This window comes from Aspergillus eucalypticola (genome assembly GCF_003184535.1).
Source record: "Aspergillus eucalypticola CBS 122712 chromosome Unknown BO83scaffold_24, whole genome shotgun sequence".
In the NCBI taxonomy this organism is placed as follows: Eukaryota; Fungi; Ascomycota; class Eurotiomycetes; order Eurotiales; family Aspergillaceae; genus Aspergillus; species Aspergillus eucalypticola.
Window position 1 is genome coordinate 384894 of NW_020290298.1, and position 27862 is coordinate 412755.

Sequence of the window (27862 nt, forward strand, 5' to 3'; positions counted from 1 at the left end):
CACTCCCTTCCTGATCTAGATAGTACTATGCCATAGTTGCATGGTTTCGGTACGGTCACTCGATGATGGTCGGAGTCAGACTAGTGAGAGGAGACGATGAGATGATAATCAATGCAAGGAATTGTGCCCATTCCACATAACTCGGACACCGGTGACTTGGGTTAAACATGAGACAGTGATTCTTGAGGCGATTTATGAGGCCTTGTTACATTGATGTGTAAACAGAAACGAGATTCCGCCAGCTCTATCGACCTGCATCGTTTATTTCACACGTACCCAGCAACATGTATCGGCCCTCAGAAGAGGCAAGAAGGATTTTCGATCTTCTTCGTCAGAACTCCGAACGCCTCGGTCTTCCAGCCGATATTCTTACTAGCCAAGTACAATTTCATTCTGATTTAGATATGATTCACTATCCGATCCCTTTCAAGGTCACCGAGGCCCTGGCCGCCCTCAAGGGGATAGAAGGGGCCCTGGCAGCTTTGATAGCGGATCTACAATCAGAGACTAAGCCACATGAACGAAAGACTACAATCAACCTTGAAAGGGCAACGCTTTTCGGCTTTCAAGCACTAATCACCAAGATCAATGGATACTCTCGGTCTGACCCCGAGGTCAAAAGGTACTTGAAAGGTGAGACAAGTCACTCCCTTTTCCATGGTGCAGGGAGCGGGGATTGACAACATGAAGATACGGATATCCATGCTGCACAATCAAATCCGTATCGGCGGATGGCAGCCAGTATGTATCGGACCAAGAACGACAACGAGTTCTTCCATTTGCATGGTTCTTTAAACCCCACTCCCACTCTAAATATGATCGGTCTAGACAGCCACTGCGCGGATCTCACTAATTACGATGATATCATAAACACTATCCAAAGCCAAGTTCAGAAGTTCTCCGCAGCTGACCTAGAGACCCTCAACGAGACTTATCGGCAAGCAGGGGTAACGGTGTATGAGTATGAGGAATTCATCAACACCCCTCATGTAAGGTGATCCTTGCAGCTCACACGGATAGAATGCCAAAGTATACTCACATTACTGGGCAGGGTAGAACTAACATCCAGGAACCATGGTGGAAGGTCATGCGCCTGCCAGGGGAGACACCTCCAGCCGCGTTCAACCCTAGTGGAAGTCCTAGGATACTCGAAAGCATCAAGGTCTTGGAGCTCTGTTGTGTCATTGCAGGGCCCATCATCGGTCGTACATTAGCCGAATATGGAGCGGATGTCTTGAAGATTACATCGCCAACGGTGCCTGACGTGCCATTCTTTCAGGTCGACAATAACATGGGCAAGCGTGCTGTGGAATTAGATCTCAAAACTGACGAGGGCCGCCGCCAGTTCGAAGCCCTTCTCGCCGATTCTGACGTGGTCATCGATGGTTACCGCCCTGGTGCCCTTCAAAAACTTGGTTACAGTCCAGAAAGTATGGCCGCTATGGCAGAAAAGCGTGGAAAAGGCATCGTCTACGTAGACGAAACCTGCTTTGGGCACGCAGGCGAGTGGTGCCATCGCCCAGGATGGCAACAGATAGCTGACTGCGTATGTTACACACAAGATAAGCTTTGCAAGGCCATTATAAAATACTGACCTGCAAATAGCTTACCGGGTTTGCAAGGTGTCATGGGAGGTTCCTCGGGCGTGCGGAACCGATGGTATCCCCATTGCCTATAGCGGACTCTGGCGCCGGTTGCATGGGCGCTATCGCTGCCTTGACTGGTCTTTACAATCGGGCTCAATACGGTGCTCGTATATTGGTCAGGTTTCCTTGATGCAGTTCAACCTGCTGCTCTTCGCAGCCGGAAAGTACCCTGAATCGGTGGAGTCACAGTTGCAGAAATCTTTTGCTCCTGCATTCTCCAAAATACGCTTCTGCGATAGCGTCGGCCGCAGTTCTGTCTTAGCATTAGAGGTTATGAGGGAACGATTTCCATACCTCTTTGTGGAGCCATCTCTTGAAGATCGCCAGAAGAATCTGGCAGAGGTGTGGTACTCTCATCACTACGGTGCGGACGTGGAAGTTGTACGACCTGTAGCTGAGATCGAGGGGGTTATGAACGGTTTCGCTCGTGCAACGAGACCAAATGGTGCAGATGTATCTCCATCCTGGGAATTCCCTGAAGAACAGGGTTCATGGAAGCTTTAGGCCTATACAAGTATACAAGTCTGTCGATGAGACGGATTGCAACATCGGACAGAACAGGGTGTCGGATCCTGGGTTATCCCAGCTAGATTACAGGGAACTTCACGAATGAAGTAAGCAGAGATGGGCTTTAAAGAACGTATTATTGATTCTATTGGTTCGGTTTCGGATTTTTTTTTTACTCGCATATGTCCGTCCACCCTGTTCTGTGTTAGTATGACGATGTCCCATCCATTCATATTCCCAACTCCCATTCTACCAAGACATTTCATTACTGCTCGATGTAGACATCAAGAATTTCTTCACATGCAGCCCCACTAAAATAGTAGGTTACATACAAACCCAGTATCCAACAGGTCACAGAGTAGCAACACTGCAGGTGCGTTGATCTCACCACGCCCATCCTGAAGAAGACAAGAATCGAGGTCATCATGCTAGTAAGTCAACCTTGTGATAACCCGACCTTGGTTTTGCCTCGGAATGTAAGCCCTTGCTGCCTCTTTGCCGGAATCAGTAGCATATGCACCATGATACTATAAAACTCATGTTCATCGGGATATAGATTCCGTGGCCAATCGAAGAGAATGGAGTACATATAGGTTTTGACCACTGCATACATAGGACTTGATCCTATTTTCATATCATACCCACGCTTTGTCAATAATAAAATATATCCCCTAGACTTTCGGATGCTCCGCATCACCTCTTCAACAGACTCACCGGCCGCTCAGGATATTGCACTGTCGCGTATAAGCAACCTTCTCAACTCTCAGAACCAAAGGTCCCTGGCCATCGAGCAAGCATGAACGCGCAAAGCAATACCAAGGCCTTCAATCCTCCAGCGCCAAGAGTGCCCTCTGACAGGCTGGATGTTTGGTATTCTCATCATCTCCAGGCTCCTCGACACCTTTACGACATTAAAGACTAGCCAAGCATATACAGGTCAATCGTTAACGAGGCAGCCGCCGTATCTCCAATCCAACCAATCGTGAACTTAGGGCAAGGCTTCTTGTGAGCCTATTCCTTCTGTTTGCGTGGCTAATCATACACCTAACGACCTATGAAGTGGCTTTAATCCGCCTCAGTTTGCTATAGATGCAGCCAAGGAAGCCCTCAATCGGGTTAATTGCAATCAGTGCGCTCCAACGAAGGTAAAGTTTGAAACACAATCTCGTTTATCAGAGATAATATATACTGACTTCAACAGGGCCGCCCAAGTCTGAGAAAGGCCATTGCGTCTGCTTATTCGAAACTTCTCGAGAGACCAATTGACGAGGGAAGCGAGGTCGTCATCACTTCGGGTGCGAATGAAGGTAAGCCTTTAGATAAAATACTTCTGGCCGGTCGCTGATCAACTAATATGCAGGCATGCTGTGTGCATTACTGGCCTTCATTTGTCCCGGTGATGAAGTCGTTACATTCGAACCGTTCTTTGACCAGTGGGTGTTCCCCGACCAAGTCATTAGATCTAGACATCTAATTATCAGCCATTGTGCGATAGATATAGAAGTGGAATTGAACTTGCCGGTGGTATCCCTCGCTATGTGCCTCTTCACCCTCCAAAGGACAGCAACAGGGCAATATCAAATGCCTCTGATTGGACAGTTGACTTTGAAGAGCTCGAAAAAGCCATAAACAAGAACACGAAGATGATTGTATGAGCCATATCTCTCTTGTCTGTTCTATATTCCTTCCATATACTTACTAGCCAACTGCAGATTCTCAACACACCGTACGCACAACCCCTTCCACTCACACCTCTGCAAGCCAACAAACTAACCACCGCGCTACAGCCACAATCCCGTCGGAAAAGTCTTCACAGGACCAGAACTCCAGCGCATCGGCGAAATCTGCTTGAAGCATGACCTTCTCATTCTTTCTGACGAGGTCTACGACCACCTTTACTATGTCCCCTTCACGCGAATCGCAACCCTCTCCCCTGACCTCTACGACCACACACTAACCGTCGCGTCCGCCGGCAAAGCCTTCCACGCCACAGGCTGGCGAATCGGCTACCTGATCGGTCAACAGCCGCTCATCAAATATGTTTCCGCGATACACACTCGCATTTGCTATAGTAGTGTATCTCCGTTACAAGAAGCAGTGGCGGTTGCCTTTGAGAAAGCAGACGAAAACGGCTTCTGGGAGCATAGTCGGCAGGAAATGAAGGGCAAGATGAGCTTGTTCTCTGAGGTTTTTGAAGCTCTGGGATTACCTGTTAGTGTTTCCTCTTCTTCCACTCATGGAGATGTGGGAAAGATCCTGCATAATGACAAGATTTCCTCAGTACACCGAACCCGAAGGCGGATACTTCGTCCTGGTGAACTTGTCCAGGGTACAGATTCCCAGCGATTACTCCTTCCCAGCTCATATCGAACAACGAAGAAGGGATTTCAAGCTTTGCTGGTTCTTGATCCAGGAGATAGGCGTTGCTGCTATCCCGCCGTCGGAGTTTTATAGTGATGATCATGCGCATATAGGTGAAAATTTTCTTCGGTTTGCGTTTTGCAAGGAAGATGAGTTGTTGGAAATGGGCAAGCAGCGGTTACTTAAGTTGAAGAGGTATATTGTTTGATGTAGACGGCGATTGAGCTTTTCAGTGATACCGTCCATAGGGTTTGTACTCAATGCTTGGTTCTGATTTACTGAGAAATTTGCTGCTATAATCATACTTTCTCGATAGATTCGCTTGGTTATAGTAAGCCCCTTATGCACTTCGTAGTGATACGTATGATAGAAAGCTATACTAGCTGGAGGGTAACGAGGTTTGCTGGGTCTTCTTGCTGGTATGTAGAGTTTAGACTAAATGAAATCGAGTTTAATCGAATGTCTTCTCATCTGTCTCACACTTATCGTTCACAATATGTCGGGTTCCAAGACCTTTTACCTTCTCTATTCCAAATTCTTCTTTCCTTTCTCCTCAGCTCTGTTTCTTCTTACTACAAAACAGTGAGTCACATCATGTTTTCTCATATCGTTTGGTAGGAAGTTCGTATTGTTTTTGCACATTAGGTTCGCGGGTAAGTACTGAGATATATAATCATATCCACTATTCATGCGGATGGTCTTGATATAACATTAAACATGCAACTACTCGTAAGAATAGTCAGTTGAGAACACTAGTAGATCATCACGGTGATCGCATCAATTATGCGTGTACTGGTTTTATTATACTTTCGTATGATGTTTGGAATGCTTCATGCTTTCGAGAAATCAATTCAGGGAATGCGGGTTACTTCGGTGCACATGGTCGGTGCTCTTCTACATAATTAAATGGTTCCTTCAGCCAAAATATTACATGCCATAGCTGTCACTAATCTACTAGTTGGTTAATAGGATACGCTTTAACGACTCAGCAGGTTGTACAAATGGCCGATTTGCTTTTTCATATCGTGTACCTCTTGCGCTATCGCCACTGCACTGTAGATCTTGTAGATCGATGCTGATACAGGCATGTCTTGCATACTTGTTTCACTCTCCTGCTGCTAATAGTAATCTCATCATCATGCTACTCCTCGGAAACACAGTCACCGATGCAAGGGAATTCTCCGTCTGGAAGGAGATAGGCTATTGCTCCAATGATCGCCGAAACTAGTGGTATGCTGTGTTCGTAACAGCATGGCGACTGACACTGCTGCTGCTGCTGCTGGTTAGGGACCAGCAAGTCCAACTCTTCGGGTCACTCTTGTCTCTTCAGACATCACGATGGAACCAACAAAGGAAGGTGATATTTGCACCGTGGTCCAAGCAGCCCTGAGTGATAACGAGAAAAGCGATGATTCCCAGACGCTTGTCCGCTGCGAAGACTCGTCATCTTTTCCGGAAGGAGGATGGCGAGCCTGGTTAGTAGTCTTGGGCGCATGGTGCGCCATCTTCCCAACGATGGGGATAATGAATCTGTACGGGTTGTTGGAAGACTGGCTGGCGGAACACCAGCTACATGGATATTCGAAAGCATCCATTTCGTGGATATTTAGCTTGTGGCTATTTTTCTTCTATCTTGGTGGCATCCAGATCGGTATGCATCTCTTCCATTCCGACGCTCAAATATCTACTGACGGGGTCCTGTAAGACCTATATTTGATGCACATGGGGTCAGATACCTCCTCGTACCTGGCTGTATTGGCATGACCTTGTCGATGATGTTCCTCAGCGTCTCCCACGGTACGGTTAAATATCTCCAGCACCGGATTAATGGCTGACGTTTGCCTGGAAGCATACTACCAATTCATCTTGGGATTTAGCATCCTAGGTGGGCTTTCCGCGTCAGCAGTGTACACACCCAGTGCTGCGTGCATCACGCACTGGTTTCTCAAAAAACGTGGTCTGGCGACCGGGATCGCAACGACAGGGGGAGGCATTGGAGGAATCATCTTCACCAATGTGTTCGGAATCCTGAGCATTAAGATCGGATTCCCCTGGACAATTCGCATCCTGGGATTTATATTCCTCGCTAGCCTAATGGTCAGCCTGCTTACTCTTGAAGCACGTCTCCCACCTAGTTCATCGGCAGGGAGCAAGATCGACATTCGCGCCCTCAAGGAGCCCGTCTTTACTATGACTTCCATCGCTGTCATTTTCGCGGAAATCGGCCTGATAGTACTAGTTACTTATTATCCGTCCTATGCACAATCGCACGGCATCACTGGCGCCCTTTCCTACCAGCTCATGACGATCATGAGCGCAACTTCTATCTTCGGCCGCGTCATTCCGGGAGTTCTAGCGGATATATGGGGCCGCTTCAACGTTATGTTTGGAACCTGTGCTATATGTACTATTCTGTCCTTTGGGCTGTGGTTTACAGCAGGCAACGACAGGGCATGCATCCTGGCTTTCGCGGCATTGATTGGATTCTGGAGCGGACCAGCGATAAGTCTGACACCCGTCTGCGTGGCTCAAATCTCGAAAACCGAGAGCTATGGTAAACGATTTGGAACAACAATCGCGTTGATGGCATTCGCCCTGTTAGTTGCCATTCCTGTGGCTGGTGAGATCTTGAAGGGGCAGAATCGGGGGACAGTAGAGACGGAGTATTCCGGCTTGATTGGGTTCTGTGGCGCGGCGTATGCTGGAGCTTGCCTGTTTCTGTTTCTAGCCAAAGGGGCCAGTGTTGGCTGGCGGGTGACCAAAGTATTTTGAGCAATTAGTAGGGTTTGCTCCAGATTAAGGGTAGATAGAATAGAGAGTTATAGAATAGATAGCCTAGATATAGAGCAGTGGAAGATGAAGCAGCATCCGCCCGGCTTCTCGATCGGGCAAGACGCACGGACCCGAACACGCGCCGCTTTGGACTTTGGATTCTCGCAACAATCCGACGGAGCTTCTCATTCTCCAATACCACATTGTTTATTGCCTTCCCGGTTATCCCTCTCTGTTCGCAGGACTGTACCCGGTGTTTCAATCTAGCAACTGCCAGCGTGATATCCGACCCCCGTCTGCGAGAGTGTCTTGCCTGCTGAGGGACGCCGCGGTCTGTTTACGCTCCCCGGACGCCGTCGCCCCTCCAACCCGCCTCATGCCTTTCTGTCCATGCGACCGTTGTGACAGCCCCTCGCTCTTGAATCGCACTTAATTTTCGTCTCCCACGTGCTTCATTTGGTCATGGAGAAGTTTCTGCGCTCCTGGCGTCAGGATGCGCTGAACCGGGGCCAGCATGATGCGGCCATCTACATCGGCGATAAAGTGCTCGCGCTGACCAGTGAGTGACTGACCAACCCAGCATCACCCCGATCAGTGCTAAGCCTAAGCCTATTACTTCTCTAGACAGCGACTCCGATGCCTTTTGGCTTGCACAAGTACACTTTTCGAACAACAACTACGCCCGTGCCTTGGCCCTCCTGTCGCGGAAAGACCTGATCTCGAGAAGTACGGCCTGTCGCTATCTGGCTGCGCACTGCCACATCAAGCAGAATCAGTTCGATCAAGCACTTGCAGTCCTAGGCGACCATAATCCTACGCACCTTATACGCAGCAGCAATAGTCGCCGCAAAATCCAACACCTTAACGGTCAGAGCCATGTTACCTTGCGGAACGGAAAGACGACAGCGTCGCGCATCGATCGGGGCGAAGAGCGAGAGCGGGAGGATGCAAGCAACGTTCGGTTTGAGGCGGCAATGTGTTACCTACGGGGACTCTGCTTTGCGAAACAGAATGCGTTTGACCGGGCTCGCGACTGCTACAAGGACGCCGTGCGCATCGATGTGCAGTGCTTCGAGGCTTTTGACCAGCTTATGAAGAATTCCCTCATGTCTCCCGCAGAGGAGCTGGAATTCCTCGAGTCGCTTGATTTCGACTCTGTCTCGAGTCCCGACCCCTCAGTCGCCCAGGAGGCCGCCCATTTCACGAAGATGCTTTACACCACCCGATTGTCGAAATATTCCTCGCCGACAATCCTCTCCGACGCTACCGAAACACTCTCAACGCACTACAACCTAGCGGAGAATGCGGATATCCTGCTTTCTCGCGCAGAAGCTCTATATACGCAATGCCGTTTTGCCGAGGCTTTAGAACTTACTTCGTCAGTTCTGTCCACATCTCAGTCGGCAGCATCGTCGCAAATGACGCCTGCAATTCATATTTCCGCTCAAAGCCACCTAGGACATCCGCCGGCCGTATACCCCTTGCATTTGGCTTGCTTGTATGAGACGGGCGCCACAAACGCCCTGTTCCTTCTGTCCCATACGCTTGCCGATCACGCTCCCGAGGAGTCTTATACATATCTTGCAATCGGTGTTTATTACCTATCCGTCTCTAAAATTGCGGAAGCTCGACGCTACTTCTCCAAAGCGTCTCTTCTGGACCCGCATTCTGCGCCAGCATGGATTGGCTTCGCTCATACCTTCGCTGCCGAAGGAGAGCACGATCAAGCCATTGCAGCGTATAGCACTGCAGCTCGGCTTTTCCAGGGCAGTCATCTACCACAGCTCTTCCTGGGAATGCAACATCTTGCGCTGAACAACATGTCCTTGGCCCATGAGTATCTGTCGGCCGCCTATGCCATGTCGACTGGGGCTGCGTCCGGCTCTGCTCCTTCGATAAGGGCGAATCCGTCGGAACTCACATCGTTAGGCGGTGACCCGCTCGTCCTTAATGAGCTTGGTGTAGTTTTGTATCACCAGAACCACCTCGAAGGCGCTGTCGAGTTGTTCCGCCAGTCCCTCACACTAGCCACATCGCTTCAATGTGAACCTGGGGCCTGGGTTGCCACGAGAGCCAACCTCGGACACGCGCTGCGCCGTATCGGTCAACTTCAAGAGTCACTGGCCGAGTTCGACGAGTGTCTTCGCATTGGTGCGGCGGGTGCGAGCTTCGGGTACAGCCCGTTCTTAGGGGGCAGCGGCGGCAATGCCTCTGGGGTCGCGTCATCTGGAGTTGGAGGCTACGAAGATCGAGGATTGATTGGATCCCTGCACACTGCTCGCGGTCTGGTCCTATTGGAGCTGAACCGCACCATGGAAGCTGTAACAGCCCTGCACGAGGCAGTACGTGTTTTGGGAGCGAGTGGTGGTGGTGATGCAGCTGGTGGTGCCGGCATTGCTGGCACGCTCTTATCGCGGGCACTGGAAATCTGGGCATTAGAAGGCCAGGAAGAGCCTGTGGTGTTAGAAGATGCCCGGACTACCACAAGCCGCAGCTCAACACGGTCATCCAAGGGAAAGGGGAAAGTGTCTCGACGACGTGGGACAGTGGACGAGGCATACGCCGAGGAATGGACTGATGAGGTTGCTCACGTCGACAGCCAAACAACAGTCACAGAGGAGACAGCGGGAGACAGGGTGGAAATGGAACTTGATGACGAGGCGGATGGACTCCTCCGACATGCCATGAGCCGTGTACGCGGCGGACGAAGCAAACGACAGGCGGGCGTGAGTCGGGACATGGAAATGAACGACACGCCAGGTCCGGCAGGAGGCCGCAGCCGAGGGTCGCGGATGCGAAGCAACGCTAGACATAGTTGAAGGACACAGGGAAACATTGGAGCATAGCAACTAGGCGTTTGGAGAGGTATACCCTGGTTTTGTCATTGGAGCTGGCACCATGGTTCGGTTATAGCATTGGAGGCGTATATCATTCAGTTAGATCCAAGCATAATTAGTAAGCATTGAGCTACCTGTGCATAGATAAGAAGTAGTCACGTGAGAATATCCGATAGCATAGCATCGCATCGCAATCGCCATCTACACTTACCTTCTACAATTTCCAACTTAACCTCAACACCTTTCCACCCATACAACCACAACTACTTGTATTCGACCGTGACATCTATACCGCCACCATGTCCGAGCGAAAGGTTCTCACGTACGTCTCACCCCACAACCTCCCCAAGAAAGAAAGGGACAACAGGAACTAACCCAACCTCAAAACGTACAGGAAATACTACCCCCCGGATTTCGATCCCAGCGCTATCACGCGCACACCGAAGCACCTACGCCAGTGAGTATCCGTATCCTTCTATCCCTATGCCCTCTTCTCCAGATATCTAACCAAAATCCTCCTCCCAGACAAGGACCCAAAGTAATAACCGTCCGACTAATGGCGCCCTTCTCCATGAAATGCACGAAATGCGGTACGTCCCTCACCCAATATAATATACCCTCTTAATACCGCCCCAGCCCTCTCCTTCCAGGTCAATACTAACATGTCTTCGATAAAAAAAAATGCAGGCGAATTCATCTACAAAGGCCGCAAATTCAACGCACGAAAAGAAACCACATCGGAAAAATACTTCTCTATCCCGATCTATCGATTCTACATCCGGTGCACGCGCTGCAGCGGAGAAATCACATTCTTGACGGATCCCAAGAACATGGATTACCGAGCGGAGCGGGGCGCGAAGCGCAACTTCGAGCCGTGGCGGGATAGAAGCAAGGCGGAGGAGACGGCGGAGGAGACTGAGGAACAGGTGCTTGATCGACTGGAGCGCGAGGAAGGGGAGAATGTGGAGCAGGAGGAGAGGGATAAGATGGCGGAGTTGGAGGAGAAGATGTTGGATTCGAAGAGGGAGATGGCGATTGCGGATGCGTTGGATGAGATTAGGACGAGGAATGCGAGGATTGAGAGGGGTGGGGCGGGGGGTCGGAGGTGGCGTTGGGGGCTGTTAGGGAGGAGAGGGATGAGGAGGCGGAGAGGGTGGAGAGGGAGATTGAGGAGGTGGCGAGGAGGGCGTTTAGGACGGAGGAGGGGGAGATGGTTAGGAGGTTGGTTGTGGAGGATGAGGGGGTTCCTGGTAATGGGGAGGGTGCGGGTGGGAGTGTCGCTGCCAGTGGCAGCGGTGCTGGGGAGATGCCTCCGCCGCCGCCTTCGTTTGCGAGGGTAAAGAAGGCGAAAAAGCCTGCTGTTAATAGCTTGGGGATTAAGAAGAAGGCCAAGCCGTCGTTGGTTTAATTTACTGGTATTTGGGGTTGGCGTTCGGCTCATGAGCATGGAGTTTTGTTACTATACGGGCATTATCATGGTATATTAAACTGAACATCTTGATTGATTAAATAATTGTGATACAACAACAATGCATAATCGCGTCAAACAAGTAGATACGCAGAAGATCCCTGTTTTGCCCCGAAGCGCCACGCTAGAATGAAACCACTGGCTGGAAATCCCGTAAGCCCTCAGCCCGAACGAAAACGCCAAGAGAACACAGACAAGGCAAACAGATAGAAGAAACAGCGACCAGCTTCACAGATATGGCATCCAGAGAGCATCGCAGGCGGCGAGGTGCTGCGGGTTCACAGCCTTGGAGATCAGATCGATCGTGGTTTGGTTGGCTGGCAGGTTACCCTCAGGTGGACTGGCAAGGCTGACGGCCCGGTTGACAATGACATCGCTATTGTTGTAGACCAGATCGCGGAGCTGCGGTGGTCCCAGAGGTGCACGGTGCTGGGCCGTGGCCCAGAACATCATCTCGTCCCGGACAAAGATACTGAGCTGCTGCTCAAGTTCGTGTCGGGGCTCCGTGAGGCAGCGTGCAATGGCCATCAATGCGCATGCAAACAGTCCCTCCGTAGCAATCGGTCCTAGCAACGTCTGGATGTTGGGGGTGAAACGGAATGGCACTTGCTCGGGGTTGTAGAAGAATGCCTTGGTCGGGTTGATTGTGGGGATCAGCTCCGAGCCCCAAATGTCACCCGTCAACCTCGACACCAGAATCTTGTTAGGATACCGGTTGCCCATGTGCATCACGTAGGTCATAAAGGCAATGGCCGCATATTGGTAAGCAAACTGCCGCCGGAAGAGCCAGAAGTCCGAGAAGTTCGGGTACATGCGCTGGAAGTAGTCCAATACAATCGTACTGGGAACCCACTTCTCCTGGATGGCAGTGAGCATCTCGGTACGCAGGACCTGCTGCTGGTCGTTGGAGCGCTGGAAGACGTCAGTGTCGTTCGTTTGCGTGGGCGTGTCAGTGTCACTTACGTTCTGTTTCGTTTCTGCCAGAGACCTCATCTTCTCCATGGTAAACATGACAGGCTCGTCCTTGTTGATACCCACACGTCGGCAGTAGTCCTCATAGATGCCCTGCATGGAGATGTAGGACGGGTCATCCCGAACCAGGCGAATGTGAGGCGCCAATGGAACCATAAGCGGGAGATGGAAGTACAAGTTGCGGCGCCGGCTCTCCTTGCGCTTGCCCAGAAGTCCGTTGAAAATACGGAACAGCTGCAAGATGCGCTCCTCTCGTCTGCAGTGCCGGGCTGCGGGATGCTGGACTGCAAACGGATGCACACTACCATCGTGACCGCGGATCTTTAGGCGACGGTGGCAGACTCCGATACCGCGTACCAGATCAATGTCTGGAAGGAAGCGGTCGATCCGAACGAAGTCTTGGTTCTTGTCCTTGTGCAGGAGGTACTGGCCCGGCACCTCGACTTCGTCGAACTTGAGGAAGCGGAACTCACTGAGGTGAGGCGAATACGTCTCCAGGAATTGAGACTGAGGTCTGCGGTCGAGCTTCTCTTCAAACTTGTCACGCCAACGACGCAGCTTCTGGATGTACTCGTACATCGTTGGCTTCTTGACCACAAAGTCCGCCTCGAAAGACTTGCGGATGTGGGCAGGGAGAATGGTCTCAGCAAAACGCGTGATATTCGCCTCAGTTGCAGGGGGCAGCTTGAAGTCCTGCGCATAAGAGCCCGGCATGCGACCCACGTAAGCCAATCCATCGTTCAACAGCGCAACAATGAGACGATAGGCATCCTCGTCAGGGGGACACTTGAAGTTCTTGTGGATTTGATCCACCATGGTCTCCATGGACAAGGCCAGCAGAGGGAAAGCAGTCTTGAGACCGGACATGATCTCATCGGAATACTCCCACGGCTTCTTGAGCGGCTCCTTCTCAGGTTCCGCACCAGCAGCGTTCTGATTCTGCTGCGGCACTCCATTTTGTCCGGGAACCTGCAGATGGCCTTGTTGCTGGCCTTGTTGCTGGCCTTGGCCTTGTGCCTGTTGCGCTTGGGGCTGTCCTTGGTTGGGCACTTGCCCTTGAACAGGTGCCTGGGGTTGGGCTTGAGGTTGGGCTTGACCTTGAGCTTGAGGCTGACCTTGAACCTGGCCTTGAATAGGAGTCTGCTGTGGCTGGTTCTGGTTGTTGGCCTGGCCTGCATTCGGCATCTGGCCTTGCGCTTGCGCTTGGGGTTGTTGTTGTGGCTGTGGCTGGTTTTGTGCAGGTTGTTGACCACTTGGAGCCTGTGGAGTCGGAGTCGGAGTGGCATTGACTGTTTGGGCGTTCTGGAGGGGGGAGGCATTTGCAACTCCCGGCGAAGGCTTGGGCCGTGGAGAAGCCTGTTGTTGCTGCTGCTGCTGCTGTTGTCTGACACGATTAAGCTTCTCCTGCTTCTGATCGTGCTGTTTCTTGATGTTAAGCATATCCTCCCTGTTTGTACGGAGCAGGAAGAACAATGCTTGCGGGAACAACTTAGCAATCTTGACGAGAACAGCCTTGCACAGACGAGCTTCGCGATGTGACAAGCTGGTAAGGAGCTGCGGTATGAACGTGATCCAGTACCAAACTGGAGTATCGCCCTTGAAACTCTCAAACGCGCGCGCAATCTGACCCTCTTCGTTGTCCAGGCTGAGAAGCCAAAGGATGCGACTGAGCAGCTTCCTCGACTTGGCATTCTTGTACAGACCAGCAGCCTCCAAGTAGCAGCTGACAGCATTGCTGGCGAGCTCATAGTCCGAAGGGTCAGACTTGAAACGTTGATCGCTGTACTGTCCCCACTCCGACCAGGCTTTGGCAAGTCTTAGCTCGTAGTAGAGAGCCACACCATATGCCTCATTCGCCTCATTAACGTGGTTCAGCTTGGCAAGGAACATTCCCTTCAAGGTATAGAACTCTGCCTTTTGTTGAGCACCGAAGTAGTTGAGATTCGTATTATTGATGACGTCCAGCCCACTATTCAGCTCCTTGGGGTTCTGGTAGTGGCACTTGGCCTGTTCCCTAAGCTTCAAGAAAGCCTCTTGAATCTCAATGTTCGGCAGAGTGTAGATACGGCTAAGCTGGTTGATGCAAACCTCCGGCATTTGATGCTTGCGAGCAACGTGAGCAAAGCGGTTGATGATCCAAGCTGTCTCATGGTATCCACGGTAAGCATACGAATTGCTCGCCACGTTGTTGGTCTGCGGAGGCAGAAGGCTAAGATATGTCGCATTGATGAGCTGGAAGATGTGCTGCCGCCATGTAACCAGGTCTTGCCAAGCGTTGATATCGTCCCAGAGATTAGGCAAACGGTCTCTCCACGTACCCAAGAGCAGCTTCAACTCGGCAGACTTCGTATCGAGGTTACGCTCATTAGTCTGCGAAAGACTGGCGCAGATGTGACTGGCATCATGAAGCTCAACCAGCAGTTGGAAGTGCTGCAGGATCGGGATATGGGCATTCGTGATCCGCTTCGGCAGCTGGAGCCACTTCCTAATGGACAGCTGGATTGATTCATCGCACACACCGTTGAACTCCTGAATGTTCTCCTTCTTGATATGGAATTGAAGTAGCGCCATAAACGCCTGGAAGAAGGTGCGTCGCGGAGTCGGCGCGTCAGAAACAGACTTGATGAGAGACTCAAGCTGCTCCCTGCTACTTTCGCTCTGCCAGTTCTCAATGTTCCTCCATGCAGACTCTAAGAGGAGGTCGTTCAGGTTCTCGTGCTTCGCAAAGTCGCTGAGGATCTCCCATTGCTGCAACTTCTGTGCACAGATGAGCCAGTGATCTTCCCAGAGATAGTATTCGCCTTGTGAGAACGGCATTGCACCCGAGCGAGCCTTGATCTGGGCGTTTTCGTATAGCTGTTGAGCCTTATCCCACATTCCCTGCTGCTCATAAGAGAGAGCGGCGTTAGTCTCCACAAACTTACAACGGCGCCGCCACGTGCCATAGAAGAAGTCATCTTCTTGCAGCCCTGCATATACTTCTACCAAAGCATCAAGGTTGCTTTCACGGACAGTAGGAGTATCAATGATAGGGCTGATGGCAGTCTCCTCAAGATACGTGGCAGCAGTATACCAAGCATCATAGGTTCGACTGAGATACTTCATCACATGTGGCGGGATCTTGAAACGTGGCTTAGCGCGCACCACACCTTCAAGCAAAGCTTGGACGACATTGGGCCTTTTGTCAAGTTGACGTTGATGATACTCGCGCGTAATCAGAGTCACCATTCCCTTCTCCAGATCGATGCGGTCCTCCTTGGACAGAGTAGACCAGAAGATAGGGAATAGAGTCGTCCAGAGCTTATAGGACACGGTAGGGTCGGTGTGCTGGAGTTGACACAGAGGCTCAATGAGATCGCGAGCTTTAACGTCGCCGATTTCACTTATGAATCGCTTGCGCTCGGAGACGAAAGCTTCCAGTTGAATGTCTACCATGACATCCGCCTTCCTTGAATCTTTATCGGCATTGCCATAGAGGAAAGACACGGGGTAAACGGTGAAATCATCCGGATGCAACCTCGCCGACGAACCCATATCCACACAGCCCAGGACTAAGTGAGACGCCTGGGCCAGCCAGAATGAGTCCGCCAGCGTGTCCCAGTTCTGACAGGTGAGCACGTAGCTGAGACGAGAGCTGGCTAAGCGGGTCAAACTGCGGTCAAAAATGGTCATGAAGCGGTTCCGCATCTCAACATCCTGTGCCCTGGTTCCGATCAAGAAGGCGTGCTCGAGTCGGACAGTCAATTCGGTCCGGGTGATTTTAGAATCCTCATAAATCCTGATGACAAGATCGAGGAACTTCTTGAGCATGGTTTGGTCTTGTCGCGACTCAAAGAGTAGCATTTTATGCAAAACCGCGGTCTTCTCCTTGAGTGTGGGCCATGACTCGGTCGAATGGAATATCCAAGTCTCGACCATACCCAGCACCTTGCTGCAAAGCTTGATGTTCTGAGACCGTTCAACCAACTGAGCCAGAACGCTGAGGAAAGGACGCCTCTGCTCACCAAGGTGAGACATGCGCACTGATATAAGCTCGATGGTTTTGAAGATCAGATCCACCCCGAGCTCGAACTCCTGCTGGTCAGGAACACCCTCTGGAGGCTTAGTTCCCGGAGGCAACGCTGCTTGATTAGCGGTGGAAGCTGCAACATGCTCCTTGGCCAGTTTCTGCGAAAAGGCTTTCATGACCTGAGGGATGTGGGTGTCCATCTCAGCCGGCTTGTTCTTGGAGAGAGTCCAAAGAACATTGAGACTAGAGACATAATTGCTGGCCGAGAGAGTCTCCGTTGCAATGGCAGACAGGTAGGTGACGAACTCAGAAGGCGAGTTTTCCACATCCATAGCGTCCTCCTCCTCCGGTTGATCATCCGGAAGAGCATTCAAAACCCTTCTGATAGGGGGCAAGAGCTTAGGAGAGATATCCACCTCGTCTTCAACGCCATGGAGGCAGTCCTGAATCTCTGGGTTGTCCGAGCGCAAAGGCTTTTCGAAAAGCTTCTGGATTAGGGGCAAGCGAGCCATGATCCAGTCATCCGGCTTACAAGCCAGGAGTACTCGTATGACCTGCAGTGTATTGACCATACTCGTAACATGCTTCTCGTCAGGCTTGTCTGCCTTTTCGCCCGCGAGGATTGGTTCCGTAACCTTCTGATAGAGCTCAATGTCCAAGTCTGCCCAATGCTCGTCAGACAACAGGTTCCTCAGCAAGTGCACAGCCTTCTTCACCATATCACCCGTAGGCACAGGCTGCTGTGGCTTGGTTCCCGGAAGCTCACGAATTCGCGCGGCAGGTACCGGGTATCTCTCTGCAATTGTCGTGATGAAAGATATGAGGTACTTCGTCAACGTGGCACGCAGATCAGGGGGGATGAGATAGTCCTGAGACCCCGCTGCAGGCGAACGGGATGCACTGCTCTGGGCTTCCTCCAACTTGCGCTTCTTGGCATTAGGGGAATCATGGATGCCGTTGGGCATCGGAGAACGGCTAGTTTTAACACGCTTCTCTTCCCAGTGCCAGATGAGACTAACAAGGTTGAGTGCCAGTTTCTTGCTTTCGTTCGAAGAGCTCATAGGTGAAGCGATCTTGATCAGAGATGGAACGATAAGAGGCACGAAATGTTCCCTTGAGTCGTAGAAGAGGTCCGGCTGCCGCACGAGGAATTGAAAGATGCACATGACCTGCTGCAAGTTGGCTGTCTCCTCCGCCAAAATTCGTCGAGGCCACTTCGCCCATATCGGGTACCGCGGATCATGTACCTGAGTATTTTGGTTTGCCATGGAGGTCCTAGTCGGCAGAACAGGGGCAAGAACATCAAGAGCCTGAGTCACAAGCGCTTTACCCTCGTTCTGGTGAGCTCTCAGTAGGGCCACGTAGACTTGCACGACAATCTTGAAAGGCGTCTCATAATGCGCAATGAAGTAGCTGATGAGAACGTAGGCGCCGTACTTGTTGATGACGTCTTCCAGACGGATGTAGTTCCAAGCGAACTTGATAATGTCCTTGCGCGATTCCTGTACGGTCTGGGAATGGTATTTGATCAACAAAGCAGACAGCTGGAGAAGTTCCATGCGCGAGTGGTCCACACCAGCCTGGTTCGACTCATCGCTCAGATCGGCCAATTGAGGCTTCCACAGACGGCTCTGGATAAATTCGGTCATGCTCTTGTCCATCAGCTTGGGACTGTTCGACGGGCTGTTCCATGTAGTCTGGACGTCCATAGCGAAGATAGGGTTAACCAGGTGACGGAAGGCATATGTCTTCATCTTCTGGGAGCAGGTGCGCTGGCTATAGAGGTCGAGGCACCGCATTATCACTGAACGGCGGTAATCGATAGACTCATTCGTAATGATATGGCGGTAAATGAATTTCGGGAATGCCAAGGTGCGCTTCAGTTCTTCGGCAGAAAGCCCGTCCATAACCTCGAACAGGAAGTCCAGATCTTGCACCGACTCCGTCAGGTAGTTAGTGAAGATATCCATCAGCTGGTCCTCCGCTTGCTCGACTCTTAAGCGCTCGTTCGCCGGTAGCTTGTCATTTCGGAGCTTTTTCTCCAGATCGCGTCCCGAGCTCAATAGCTTGGCTCTCAGATCCGCCTGCGAAACCAACCAGCGCTTGGTGGATTCATGCATGCAGATAGAGTGGGCCACGTAGATACCGTTGATTGCAGCAGTGTTCTTGCCATCCGTCGCCTCTTGTCCGAAAGCAGCATTCACAAAGCTATCAGTGTCCGCAACTACCGCAGAGCGAAGTGCCTCACTTTCTGGGTCTGCTAAGACCTGGCCAAAGAATCGCCCAAACCGCTCATCCTTGAAGCGGTTCTGGAAGAAGGTCAAGCTATCCTTGGGATAGCGATTCAAGTACTTGACTAAAGGCTTCCTGAAAGGACTGTTAGACGTCCTGCGAAGCTTGTCTTCAAGATCCAACACCTTGTTCACGAGATGCTCCATGAAAGAAGTAGCAGCTGGGGGAAGTAGATGGAAGATGTTGAATATGGCGGCCACGATCTTCATCGGAGGGCTTTGCTCAACAAGACTGAAAGACACCTTCTGCAGAATCGTATCATCTGCAATGACCTTCATGTGGTCTAGAAGGCGAGCTCCAATCTCAACCTTGAAGTAATTGGTGAGCAATGTCAGCAAACGTGCAAGTCCATCGAGTCCTGCGACGCTCAAACGCTTAGGATCCTGCAAGTTCATCAGGATAGGGCGAAGACCGTTTTGAAGCAGATCTTTCGGTAACTTGTTGGTCTGCGTAAGAACATCCCGAAGACCGGCATTGGCGGCTTCAATAACGTCAGGAGACCGCGAATAGAGTGACTTGAAGAATACTGAGATGATGCGTGCACGGCTCGTATTCTGTGGGGTGTTGCCGAACTCCTGGAAGCTCATTGCCATAGACAGGAGACGAAGGCATGCGACACGCAAGTTGACGATCATTTCTGCATTCTTGAACTCGTTCGGCTTGGAGGCGAGCGACTCATCATCGGCATCAGCCAAGGCAAGAGACTCCAGCATTAATCGATTGAGCGGATCATTAAAGGTCACGATATTATTGTGCAAGCTCAGGCAGTACGTAATGGCATCGATAAACCCAATCTGCGTTGGGAATGGGAGTGCTCGGAGCGGCTTGTTAAAGATGGACTGCAAGAGGCGGTCCTTCACAGGGAGAATGAGGTCATGGACCTGACAACCCAGGACTTCGGCAATAGTCGAGAAGCTCCGGCGCGAAGCTTCTCGGACCTGCTTATTCATGTGGGAGAGCTCGTAGACAAAGTGCCCGCACAAAGAGTACATGCGGCTCTTCTCGTTCTTCAGGTCATCAAGCGAAAGATTCTTGCAGCACCGGCGGAGGATCAGATCCAGTGTCTCCTGCGCCCTGACTCGCGTGCTAGCTGGTAAGTCAGACGGCGTATCCTTAATGACATACATCAAGGCTCTGACGAATTCGACCTGCTTGTCCAGGAGCCAGGTGTCACCCAGGTCCAGCTTGGTCGCGAAAATGTGGATACCAAGACTACCCCCAGCCTTGGTAAACCATTCCTCGCTATGGCAACTATGACAAAACACACGGCCCAGATGTTGGAAGAAGGGGAGCTTTGAGACCCGGTCAGGAGTTCCAAAGATGATAGCGGCCGCATCCTTCATGACCTGCATTGCTGCCTGCGCACCATCACGGACAGAAGCATTGTCCGATGACAGGGACTCTACTAGAGCTTCGGCTAGGACCCGTGAGTCGAGATACACTGGGCCTTCACCGTTATTGACATCGAAAGGCCTGCGGGTGTGCCTGGCTTGGGCGAGAGCCCGTCCGACTTCCACTACAGCAAAGTGCTTGCATACATCAGCCACAAAGGCGGTTGCAGTTTGCTCAAGTTCCGGGATGGTTGTCGCGAAGATACAAGCTTTAATAAGTTTCTTCATCGAGCCCTCCTGTGTCAACTTCTTCGTGATTGAGCTGGACCGCTCAGATCTTTCCAGGATGTCGGGCATTGCTGTAGTCTTGCTCTCGAAAAGGTCATTTGCATGCAAACGAATGAGAGAAGCCAGGTCCTCCGGGACACTCTCATATCCAATGTAGAGTTTCAGCTGCGATGAAAGCATCCGGAATGCCTGCTGCTTATAGTAGCTGTCCGATGCCTTGGCCGTGGGTGTCTTGGGAACCTCCATCAACTTCCCAATGGCCAAATCAACGCCAATTTCGACAGGGAAAGGACGCTTCTCGCTGGGTCCGATAAGCTTGATATCGATGCTAGGTGTGTCATCGGCAAATTGTTCGAAGGTGAGGTCTGGAGGGTGGTTGAGGAACTTTCTATTACGGCCACCAAGCTTACCCAGGATCCTCATGGTTGTATGCGCATGGAAGTGATTGTAGGGATGGGGCCGCAAATGGTCCCACAAGGCTGTCATTAACTCGTCCATAATGGGTGCCATGATCGGATCAAGGTAGTCAGCCGTGAGATTATCGACACATAGCTCTAGGGTCCGAAGACCCTGTCCCACAAGGTCCGAATCGGCACGCAACGCTACCACAATTGGACGCATGAGGTAGCTCAAATGTGGCAGAAGATGACTCAAGCGAGCGGGAACTGTGAGGGTAAGCTCGACGTAGAGGTCACGCTCTTGCGGTTTGCGGGCAGCGAGCAGCAAGTTATTGAATGTCTCCAACAGCATTTCCAACAGCGGCAGAATCTCTTTGTAAAGGAGCTCGAACCGGCCTCCACCAATGCTGCGGAACAAGGAGCGCAGCAGGAGGAAATAGTTCATGGGCTCCTCTGCAGTCACCGAAAGCTCTATACATTTGGTAACGATCTTGGTGACATGAGGGTGCAAAACCTGCTCGTTCTGAACAGAGAACAGTGTCACGGCCATAAACGAAAGCTTGAACATCCTCAACAGGATCTTCGCTTTCGTCATGTCGGAAGTACCCACTTCATGGATCCGGTCCATAAGGTACTGCAACACCATTCCAGAGAATGCCGGGGAAGTGGCCTCGCTAGCCAAGAAGAACTGAGGAAGGTGGAGGAGGGCGCCGTGTTCGAACATGAGCTCGTGTAGGTAGGGTATCTCAGAGTGGAAGACTTCATGGAAGGTGGCGGTATCAATGCAGTGAAACACGGTTCCGAAGCTCTCCAGGAGCTCCTTTTCCTCGCGAGACATGGGCGCGGTGTATTGACCAGCAAGGAAGTCGAACGGGGAGGAGTAGCTGACTTCCGGAGGTGACTGGTCCACCCCGTAGTACTTGAAGACACGGGCTCCTTCGTGGAACAGCTTCTTGATAACCCGTACTTCCTCAGCATTGTAGCCATACGAGACCTCGGACCAATTTATCGGAACACTATTCGGGTCGATTTGGATATGATCGGGGTTGCAGTTCTTGAGCTGGTGGAAAATGTTCTTCAGGCCGTTGATCAGGTTCTTGAAAAGGAAGATGTTGTCGGAGACCGGATCACCACCGCGGTCACGAGGGTTGGATGTCTTAATGGGAGACGCCGAGAAGATATCGATTTCATCCCAATCAGGCGGGTGCTCCTTCTCCGCAAGATACCGCTCTGAAGCAGGTTCGAGATCCTTCTTCGTGGCCTTATATGCCTTCGAAACCTTGACCGCGTTGTCAAACTGATAGTTCATCGACGCGAACTTGTCACCAATAGCATCTAGGATCATGATCAAGAAGTAGCGGCCTTCCCGTTTATCCTCCAGCCTCGATATCCTCTCTGCCATATTAAGAAGCAGCTTAGCACTCATCGTCTGAAAGCTCGTTCCCGGAAAGTCATCGTGAAGGTTTTTGGTGTACACTTCCACAGTCCGACGTATTTGATCACGCGTCAAGTGGTCGCGGACGTGATGTATGAGGTCGGCAAGCATGCTGTAGGCCAGGGGTCGCATAGTCTCGTAAACAGTGAGTCCATCGCCAATAAGCGTCCTCTCGTCAAGAAGCTCGTCGATCTTCTCGAGGAATATCTTCCGGTAATTAAAGTTTATTATGTGACGGATGGCCACCAGGAGCTCCTTCCTCGCGCTGGACTTTTCCCGGGGACAATCTTGAAGAAGACGCACAACGACTGAGGGGAGAGTGGGGAGAAAATCCTGCAGCTGTTGCGCATACATACGGAGCAAATAGGCTAAAAAGCTCATCGTCTTCACTTGCGCGGTGATGAATTCACCGAAAGCGGCTCTGTTCTTAATTTCCTTGCATACGCCCGTGAATATCGTCCCTTGGGCTGCGGCATCTGCGTGTGCCTTCTCCTGCGGCTTGGCTTGGAGAAGAAGGATACTCTTGATCAGCGGCACAAAGAGCTTCACATTTGCCGCGACGGACGCCCGGTGCGTTTGGAAGATGGAGACCACGATAATCGGACATTCGGCGAGGACCTTGAACGACTGCATACCCTTGAGTAACACATTGTTGGCCTGTTGTTGCTGGTCTGGTGCGAGATCCGAAACTGACGTCGCGGGGGAGCTCGGTCGAGGCGATTGGAAAGTCTGAGCCGTCGCACTTGGTGTTGAGGGCATGCCAGAAGGGGTGGCTTGACTGGGGGTATCGAAGGTATCGCGAACCACCTGCTCCATCATCTGGAACATCTCCTGAATAAGCGCGAGGAAAGGTTGTACGCGCGCCGCCGTGGCCTTGGCTTGATTGCGCTCGAGATCCATGATTGTCTTCATGCACAGAACCGCGTTTTCCTCGTTTTCAATCCGTACCAGATCCATCAGCAGGTCGACCATGTCGGCGGCATACGGTTCGACGTCCGGCGACGCCATTGGCAAACGATGTAGCGTCTCGAGGATACAATTCCGTAATTTCTGGCGACACAACCTATGTATGAGCCCTAGTTCCCCAAACTGACACCTGAATCAGTCACGATCCCTGACTCACCTGATCGAAGGACATGTTCGTGAAGACGGGCTCGCCCTTCAAAATGTGCTTGAACACCGGCCATAGCTTCGACAAGAAGATCGGATAGCTTGCGCCAGAGCATAATGGTTCAATACTGTCCCGTAATTCGACAGCAACATTCGCTCTGAGTTTAATATCTGTGTGCGAAGAGAGACCGTCAGCTCAATGCCCGCAGTGAAACCATTCGGGACTTGAAAGTCCAATCCACAGCTGAAGCTTCATTCCCCAATATGAACAAGCAAGGACCGAAACGCACCAATCTTGTCGTCGCCCAGCTTAGTGCTGTAGATATCAATGCTTCGCTCCGCGTTCCGCTCCATGTTGCCTCGGGGGCCTTCAGCGGAGGCCATACTGAGAGATTGGGATTAATTAATCGCCAGGCCGTAAGGCCGGCCTGAATCTAGAAGCCGGCACAAGCTGCTCTTATGTCGGATTCATATGCGTGTTGGTGGTGGAGGTGGTAGTGGTGGAGCTCTGTGTCGAATGGCTCAGCGACGGAAGGCGCCTCATAAGAAGATGTGGAAGAACTAGTGTGTCGAGTCGTCAAGTCATTAATCGGGCCCAGTCGGTTCAGGGTGTAGGAAACAAAGACCGGGGGAGAAAGAAGGGAGGTCGAGTAATATATAGCGATATATTTAAGGAAAGGGAGAGGAGGTGGAGGGTATCAAGCAAAGGATTAATGAGCGCAAACTACCGGCCTGCAAACCGACAGGAACAGAAAGCAGCGAGAGCAGACTGAAACGCGGGTATCGCAGAGACCCCGAACGAAACACTAGGCCGAAATAGGTAAAAACGGGACTTTGTTTCTCCTACCCGGTAAGCGCGCGTCTACGGTACTACCCTGCGGCTGCTGAGCCTATCACGGGTTACTGGCTCAGGGGTTTACTCAGAAGAGGCACGTGGTAACAGGAACAACGTTATAGACCTAGTAGTATAGTCGCGTGGATAAAATCTTAAGAGAAACAAGAATCTGGTTCACAGCCATGCCATAAATACTTCATGTTGTAATATCAAAAGGTTTGCCGACATCAACGTCGACGGAGGGAAACGCCATTCGCACCCGTTTTCCAGACCCGAACACAGTTCTAATAGTCCAAACTCGATCGTCCGCTCCGATGCACGGGCAACCGAGCCACGTGCTCGCGCAGACACAAGAATATTCAAGGCCATGTACACAGAGTTGTAGAAAGTTAAATAGAAAAGAAAAGGGGGGAAGAGGAAAGGGAAAAGGACATGAAGACGCGGATGAAAGGGGGAGAAGAGCACGAAGACGGAAGTACTGGCCGAACGTGGAACCAAATAGACACGAATACACTTCATCGCAGCTCGTAGTCGCTATGCCATCATAGAAGGAAAATCTAACGGAAGAATGCCCATCAACTCAACCGTTACTTGGTGGAGTTGCTTCGGGACAAGATCGATACAGTAACGCCAGCACCCGGCCGTCGTCGATCTACACGCGGTCGTATCTCACTGGCGCTACCACTTCGTCGCCTTCGAATATCATCAGAGGAGCCGCGGCGCCGTCTCTGGAGAAAAAAACGGACGTTTCAACGTTAGAATCACGCTTGCTGTACGATAACATCGGCGAATTCTTAGCAAAGACAACGACGAAACAAAGTAGGGGAATTTTCTTTTCTTTTCGCCAAGTGCGACAAAGTCATGGGCAGAACATGACCACACAAGCTACTCGGGGCGCTCGGTACTTACCGAAGATGCCGTGCTTTCTCGGGGCCGGCGCTCGGTCGAACTCGAGTCATCCAACTTCAGGGCATGGAGACGCTTCTGACTGTCGTGTGCCACTTGGTCGATGTCATCTAGATGGACGGGGATCTCCGCAACTTGGCATTGTGGGGGCACAGCAGCAACCCCATTCTTCCTGTCTTTCGCGCGTTCCAAGACCTTCTCCCATCTCTGCTGTCTGCCCATTTCGCGCTCTTCAGCGCTGTTCTGGCGCTCATTGTATTCATGAGAGCATTCGTCGAAAAGCTGTGGGTTGATCTCCATAAACATCTTCATCGCGTTGTAAACCATACTGTGGATTGTTCTGCAACAGTCAGCCGCTGCGGAAGGGGCAGTCAAATTATCATCAACCTACCTGTTCCAATGGCCCTTGGAGTTCTCATACAAGGGAGGGAACATAATCGGCAGAATGATCTCCACGTTGTCGCTAACGAGGTTACAGAAGTATTCATTGTTCCAGAAATAGAGCGCTCGTTCCGCGACCTTGACGAGCAGTTAGCGCTTCTGCTCAGAATCTTGCATCGATCTCTGGATAACAAACCTGGAAATGCGGGCTAGCGACAGACTTCGCAAGTTGTTGGAACAGAGGCACCTGGACCTTGGCAAATTCGGCAGGGTCCATGACCTCGAAAATGTCTTCCACCTCGTTCAGGTACATAACCTCCTTCGTACTGTTTGTCTTGGGCCAGTAGCGCAGCAAACCAAGGACCACCTATCCCATAGTCAGTAACGTCTTCAAGCCGCGACGAGTAGGCAGGAACCGGATGCGGTCTTACATCTTCCGTCAATGACGAGTCCTTCTCCAGGAACTGAACAATACAGTAGGCCAACTGCGGGTGGTACATGCTCAAGCTCTTCACTTTGTGTAAGGGTAACAGAACCCGTGTCAGGAACAACTTGTGTTCTTCCTTCAGAGGAAGGGCAAAGCCGTTGATGATAGACCCCAAGATTTCCAACAGTTCTGCGATTCCATTGAATCGCTCAGTCTCATATGTGAACTGAAAGAAGACGTTGTTGATAGATCTGCGAATGTATGATCGCAAGTTCAAGAACTTTCCGTAGATACGATGCAAGGTGGTCTTGAGAAAGTCACGTTCACGAGGGTCTTCCGAGTCGAACAGCTCCAGCAACTGCGGCGCATTAGTTGGACGGCCCTAGGCCTCATCATCCAGCGAAAGAGTATAAAGAAAGCATACCTGAAGCACAAAGTGATGATCGATGTATTGCTTGGCAATGTTGGTATTAAAGTCCTGGCTCTCGATGAACCGCAAGAAGAACTCATACACCACCTGTATGTGGGGCCATGCGACTTCCAGCACCGGTTCATCCTCCTCTGGGTCAAACGCCTCGCCTTGGGGAGTCACCGGGGGCGGGATGGGTCGGAAGAGATTCTTTGCGAACATCTCGACTACACGGGGATACATGGGTTCCGTGATAACCGAACGGTTGTTGGCGATGTAGTCTAGGAGCTCATGGAGCGCCAGTCTCTTGATCTCCTTGGACTTCATGTCGGCAGTAGGGTCGTTGAAGTCGAAGATGATGTTGCATTGATCGATCTTCTGCATGAACAGCTCTTGGCGACGATTCGGGGGAACCTCGTGGAAGCCCTGCAGCTTTTCCAACTCTCTTTGGCGCTGATCGGAAATATCGAAACGCGATGAATGCTGGCGCTTAGGGGTTCGGATTCCTTCGGACATATCCTTGGGTGTCGTCTGAAGGCGATCGAAGACGTGCGACTTCCGTGGGGGAGCGAGATCCCCGGGCATGGTTTCGGCGGCTCCAGGGGGAGGAACATGCTATGCGAATGAAGGATAAGGGTCAGTCCGGAACCAAATGATCGATGAAAGCTACCATCAAGCTAGGTTTGGAAGAACCACAGCGGGGGTGCCTCGATAATGGAAAGGGAAGCTCACCGGTGCGCTTGGACTGATGACCACGCTCGGAGCCATCTGCTGTCCCTGCTTCGTGGGCGTACCTGGTCCACCGTTATTCACGGGCTGACCAACCAAGCCTGCGCCCTGCGGGATATAGTACTGACCAGGATACATTCCTGCCTGCGAGCCATTGTCCGGCGACTTGCCTCGAGTATCATTCACGGATGTAGTAGACGAAGTCGGGGTGCCCTGGTTAGGGGAAGAGGACTGCTGTCCGTGGTTGACTCCGAGGGCGGCATTGTTTTGGGACGAGTGGGAGGAGTCTTTCTTCTTCGAGGATTTGTTTGCGTCTTTTGCCCTCGACAACTGTTCATGCTGGGCAAATTAGCCTGCATCCCGACGGTTTTGGGGGGGTGGGTTGGACGAGAGCTGATCATCGGCAGGAGGGAGGCGGGGAACGGGGTGTAGGGGGCAGCGGAAGTGGACAGGAAACACTCACCACTCTCTGTCTGAAGCCCTTCATTGTCACGACTAGTCGAACAGCCACATGTACTCGGTCTCAATCTCGGTGCCAGTGCAGCAAGATGCCGCACACTAGCAGGAGGGATGGGGGAGGGTGTTGGTATAGCGCGGAGGCAATTTCAGGAGAGCCACGTCGGGATTTATTTATGTCGGCCTGGGAATGACCACATGAGCATTTCCAACCACAACACCACCTAACATAGCGCTCGAATCGGATTGATGGGAGAGACACAAGGTCCAGGAACAAGGCTCATGGCAAAAAT

The 27862-nt window shown here is 51.6% G+C and overlaps 7 protein-coding genes across 7 annotated transcripts; 5 read left to right on the forward strand and 2 right to left on the reverse strand.

The window, feature by feature from the left end:
- Positions 1–284: 284 nt before the first annotated feature.
- On the forward strand, positions 285–2150 carry BO83DRAFT_401480 (CAIB/BAIF family enzyme; the record flags this gene model as incomplete). The annotated part of the gene is made up of 5 exons (XM_025533465.1): positions 285–633; positions 691–989; positions 1052–1546; positions 1606–1761; positions 1782–2150. 5 exons carry the CDS (start codon positions 285–287, stop codon positions 2148–2150), a joined length of 1668 nt encoding a protein of 555 aa, XP_025385117.1.
- Positions 2151–2949: 799 nt separating this feature from the next.
- Positions 2950–4722, forward strand: BO83DRAFT_451957 (pyridoxal phosphate-dependent aminotransferase; the record flags this gene model as incomplete). The annotated part of the gene is made up of 9 exons (XM_025536851.1): positions 2950–3023; positions 3090–3158; positions 3214–3298; positions 3355–3460; positions 3514–3586; positions 3649–3802; positions 3866–3879; positions 3941–4364; positions 4435–4722. 9 exons carry the CDS (start codon positions 2950–2952, stop codon positions 4720–4722), a joined length of 1287 nt encoding a protein of 428 aa, XP_025385118.1.
- A 1130-nt stretch (positions 4723–5852) lies between these two features.
- BO83DRAFT_410501 (monocarboxylate permease) lies at positions 5853–7333 on the forward strand (the record flags this gene model as incomplete). Its single annotated transcript, XM_025534223.1, has 3 exons — positions 5853–6214; positions 6247–6311; positions 6364–7333. 3 exons carry the CDS (start codon positions 5853–5855, stop codon positions 7284–7286), a joined length of 1350 nt encoding a protein of 449 aa, XP_025385119.1. The 3' UTR covers positions 7287–7333.
- A 170-nt stretch (positions 7334–7503) lies between these two features.
- Positions 7504–10233, forward strand: BO83DRAFT_367006 (anaphase promoting complex subunit CDC16). The gene is made up of 2 exons (XM_025529745.1): positions 7504–7845; positions 7911–10233. The coding sequence occupies exons 1-2, from the start codon at positions 7749–7751 to the stop codon at positions 10103–10105; spliced, it is 2292 nt and encodes a 763-aa protein (XP_025385120.1). The 5' UTR covers positions 7504–7748; the 3' UTR covers positions 10106–10233.
- A 117-nt stretch (positions 10234–10350) lies between these two features.
- BO83DRAFT_410503 (Saf4/Yju2 family protein) lies at positions 10351–11531 on the forward strand (the record flags this gene model as incomplete). Its single annotated transcript, XM_025534224.1, has 5 exons — positions 10351–10445; positions 10518–10580; positions 10649–10713; positions 10811–11228; positions 11249–11531. The coding sequence occupies exons 1-5, from the start codon at positions 10423–10425 to the stop codon at positions 11529–11531; spliced, it is 852 nt and encodes a 283-aa protein (XP_025385121.1). The 5' UTR covers positions 10351–10422.
- A 93-nt stretch (positions 11532–11624) lies between these two features.
- Positions 11625–24100, reverse strand: BO83DRAFT_451970 (histone acetyltransferase TRA1). Its single transcript, XM_025536852.1, has 4 exons — positions 23717–24100; positions 23440–23597; positions 12555–23366; positions 11625–12503 (listed from the first exon to the last, which is right to left on the reverse strand). Exons 1-4 carry the CDS (start codon positions 23808–23810, stop codon positions 11820–11822), a joined length of 11748 nt encoding a protein of 3915 aa, XP_025385122.1. The 5' UTR covers positions 23811–24100; the 3' UTR covers positions 11625–11819.
- A 1046-nt stretch (positions 24101–25146) lies between these two features.
- On the reverse strand, positions 25147–27600 carry BO83DRAFT_401486 (protein phosphatase 2A regulatory subunit RTS1; the record flags this gene model as incomplete). The annotated part of the gene is made up of 7 exons (XM_025533466.1): positions 25147–25507; positions 25559–25686; positions 25745–25915; positions 25980–26333; positions 26400–26999; positions 27117–27452; positions 27577–27600. The coding sequence occupies 7 exons, from the start codon at positions 27598–27600 to the stop codon at positions 25147–25149; spliced, it is 1974 nt and encodes a 657-aa protein (XP_025385123.1).
- Positions 27601–27862: the final 262 nt, after the last annotated feature.

Bases quoted from the DNA above. Each gene is read 5' to 3' on its own strand.
- BO83DRAFT_451970 (XM_025536852.1), bottom strand. From the start codon at position 23,810: ATGGCCTCCGCTGAAGGCCCCCGAGGCAACATGGAGCGGAACGCGGAG. The intron at 23,367-23,439 runs GTGAGTCAGGGA...TTGTGTCGCCAG, and splicing joins CGAACATGTCCTTCGATCAG to AAATTACGGAATTGTATCCT. The intron at 12,504-12,554 runs GTAAGTGACACT...GACGTCTTCCAG, and splicing joins TGGCAGAAACGAAACAGAAC to CGCTCCAACGACCAGCAGCA.
- BO83DRAFT_367006 (XM_025529745.1), top strand. From the start codon at position 7,749: ATGGAGAAGTTTCTGCGCTCCTGGCGTCAGGATGCGCTGAACCGGGGC. The intron at 7,846-7,910 runs GTGAGTGACTGA...TTACTTCTCTAG, and splicing joins TAAAGTGCTCGCGCTGACCA to ACAGCGACTCCGATGCCTTT.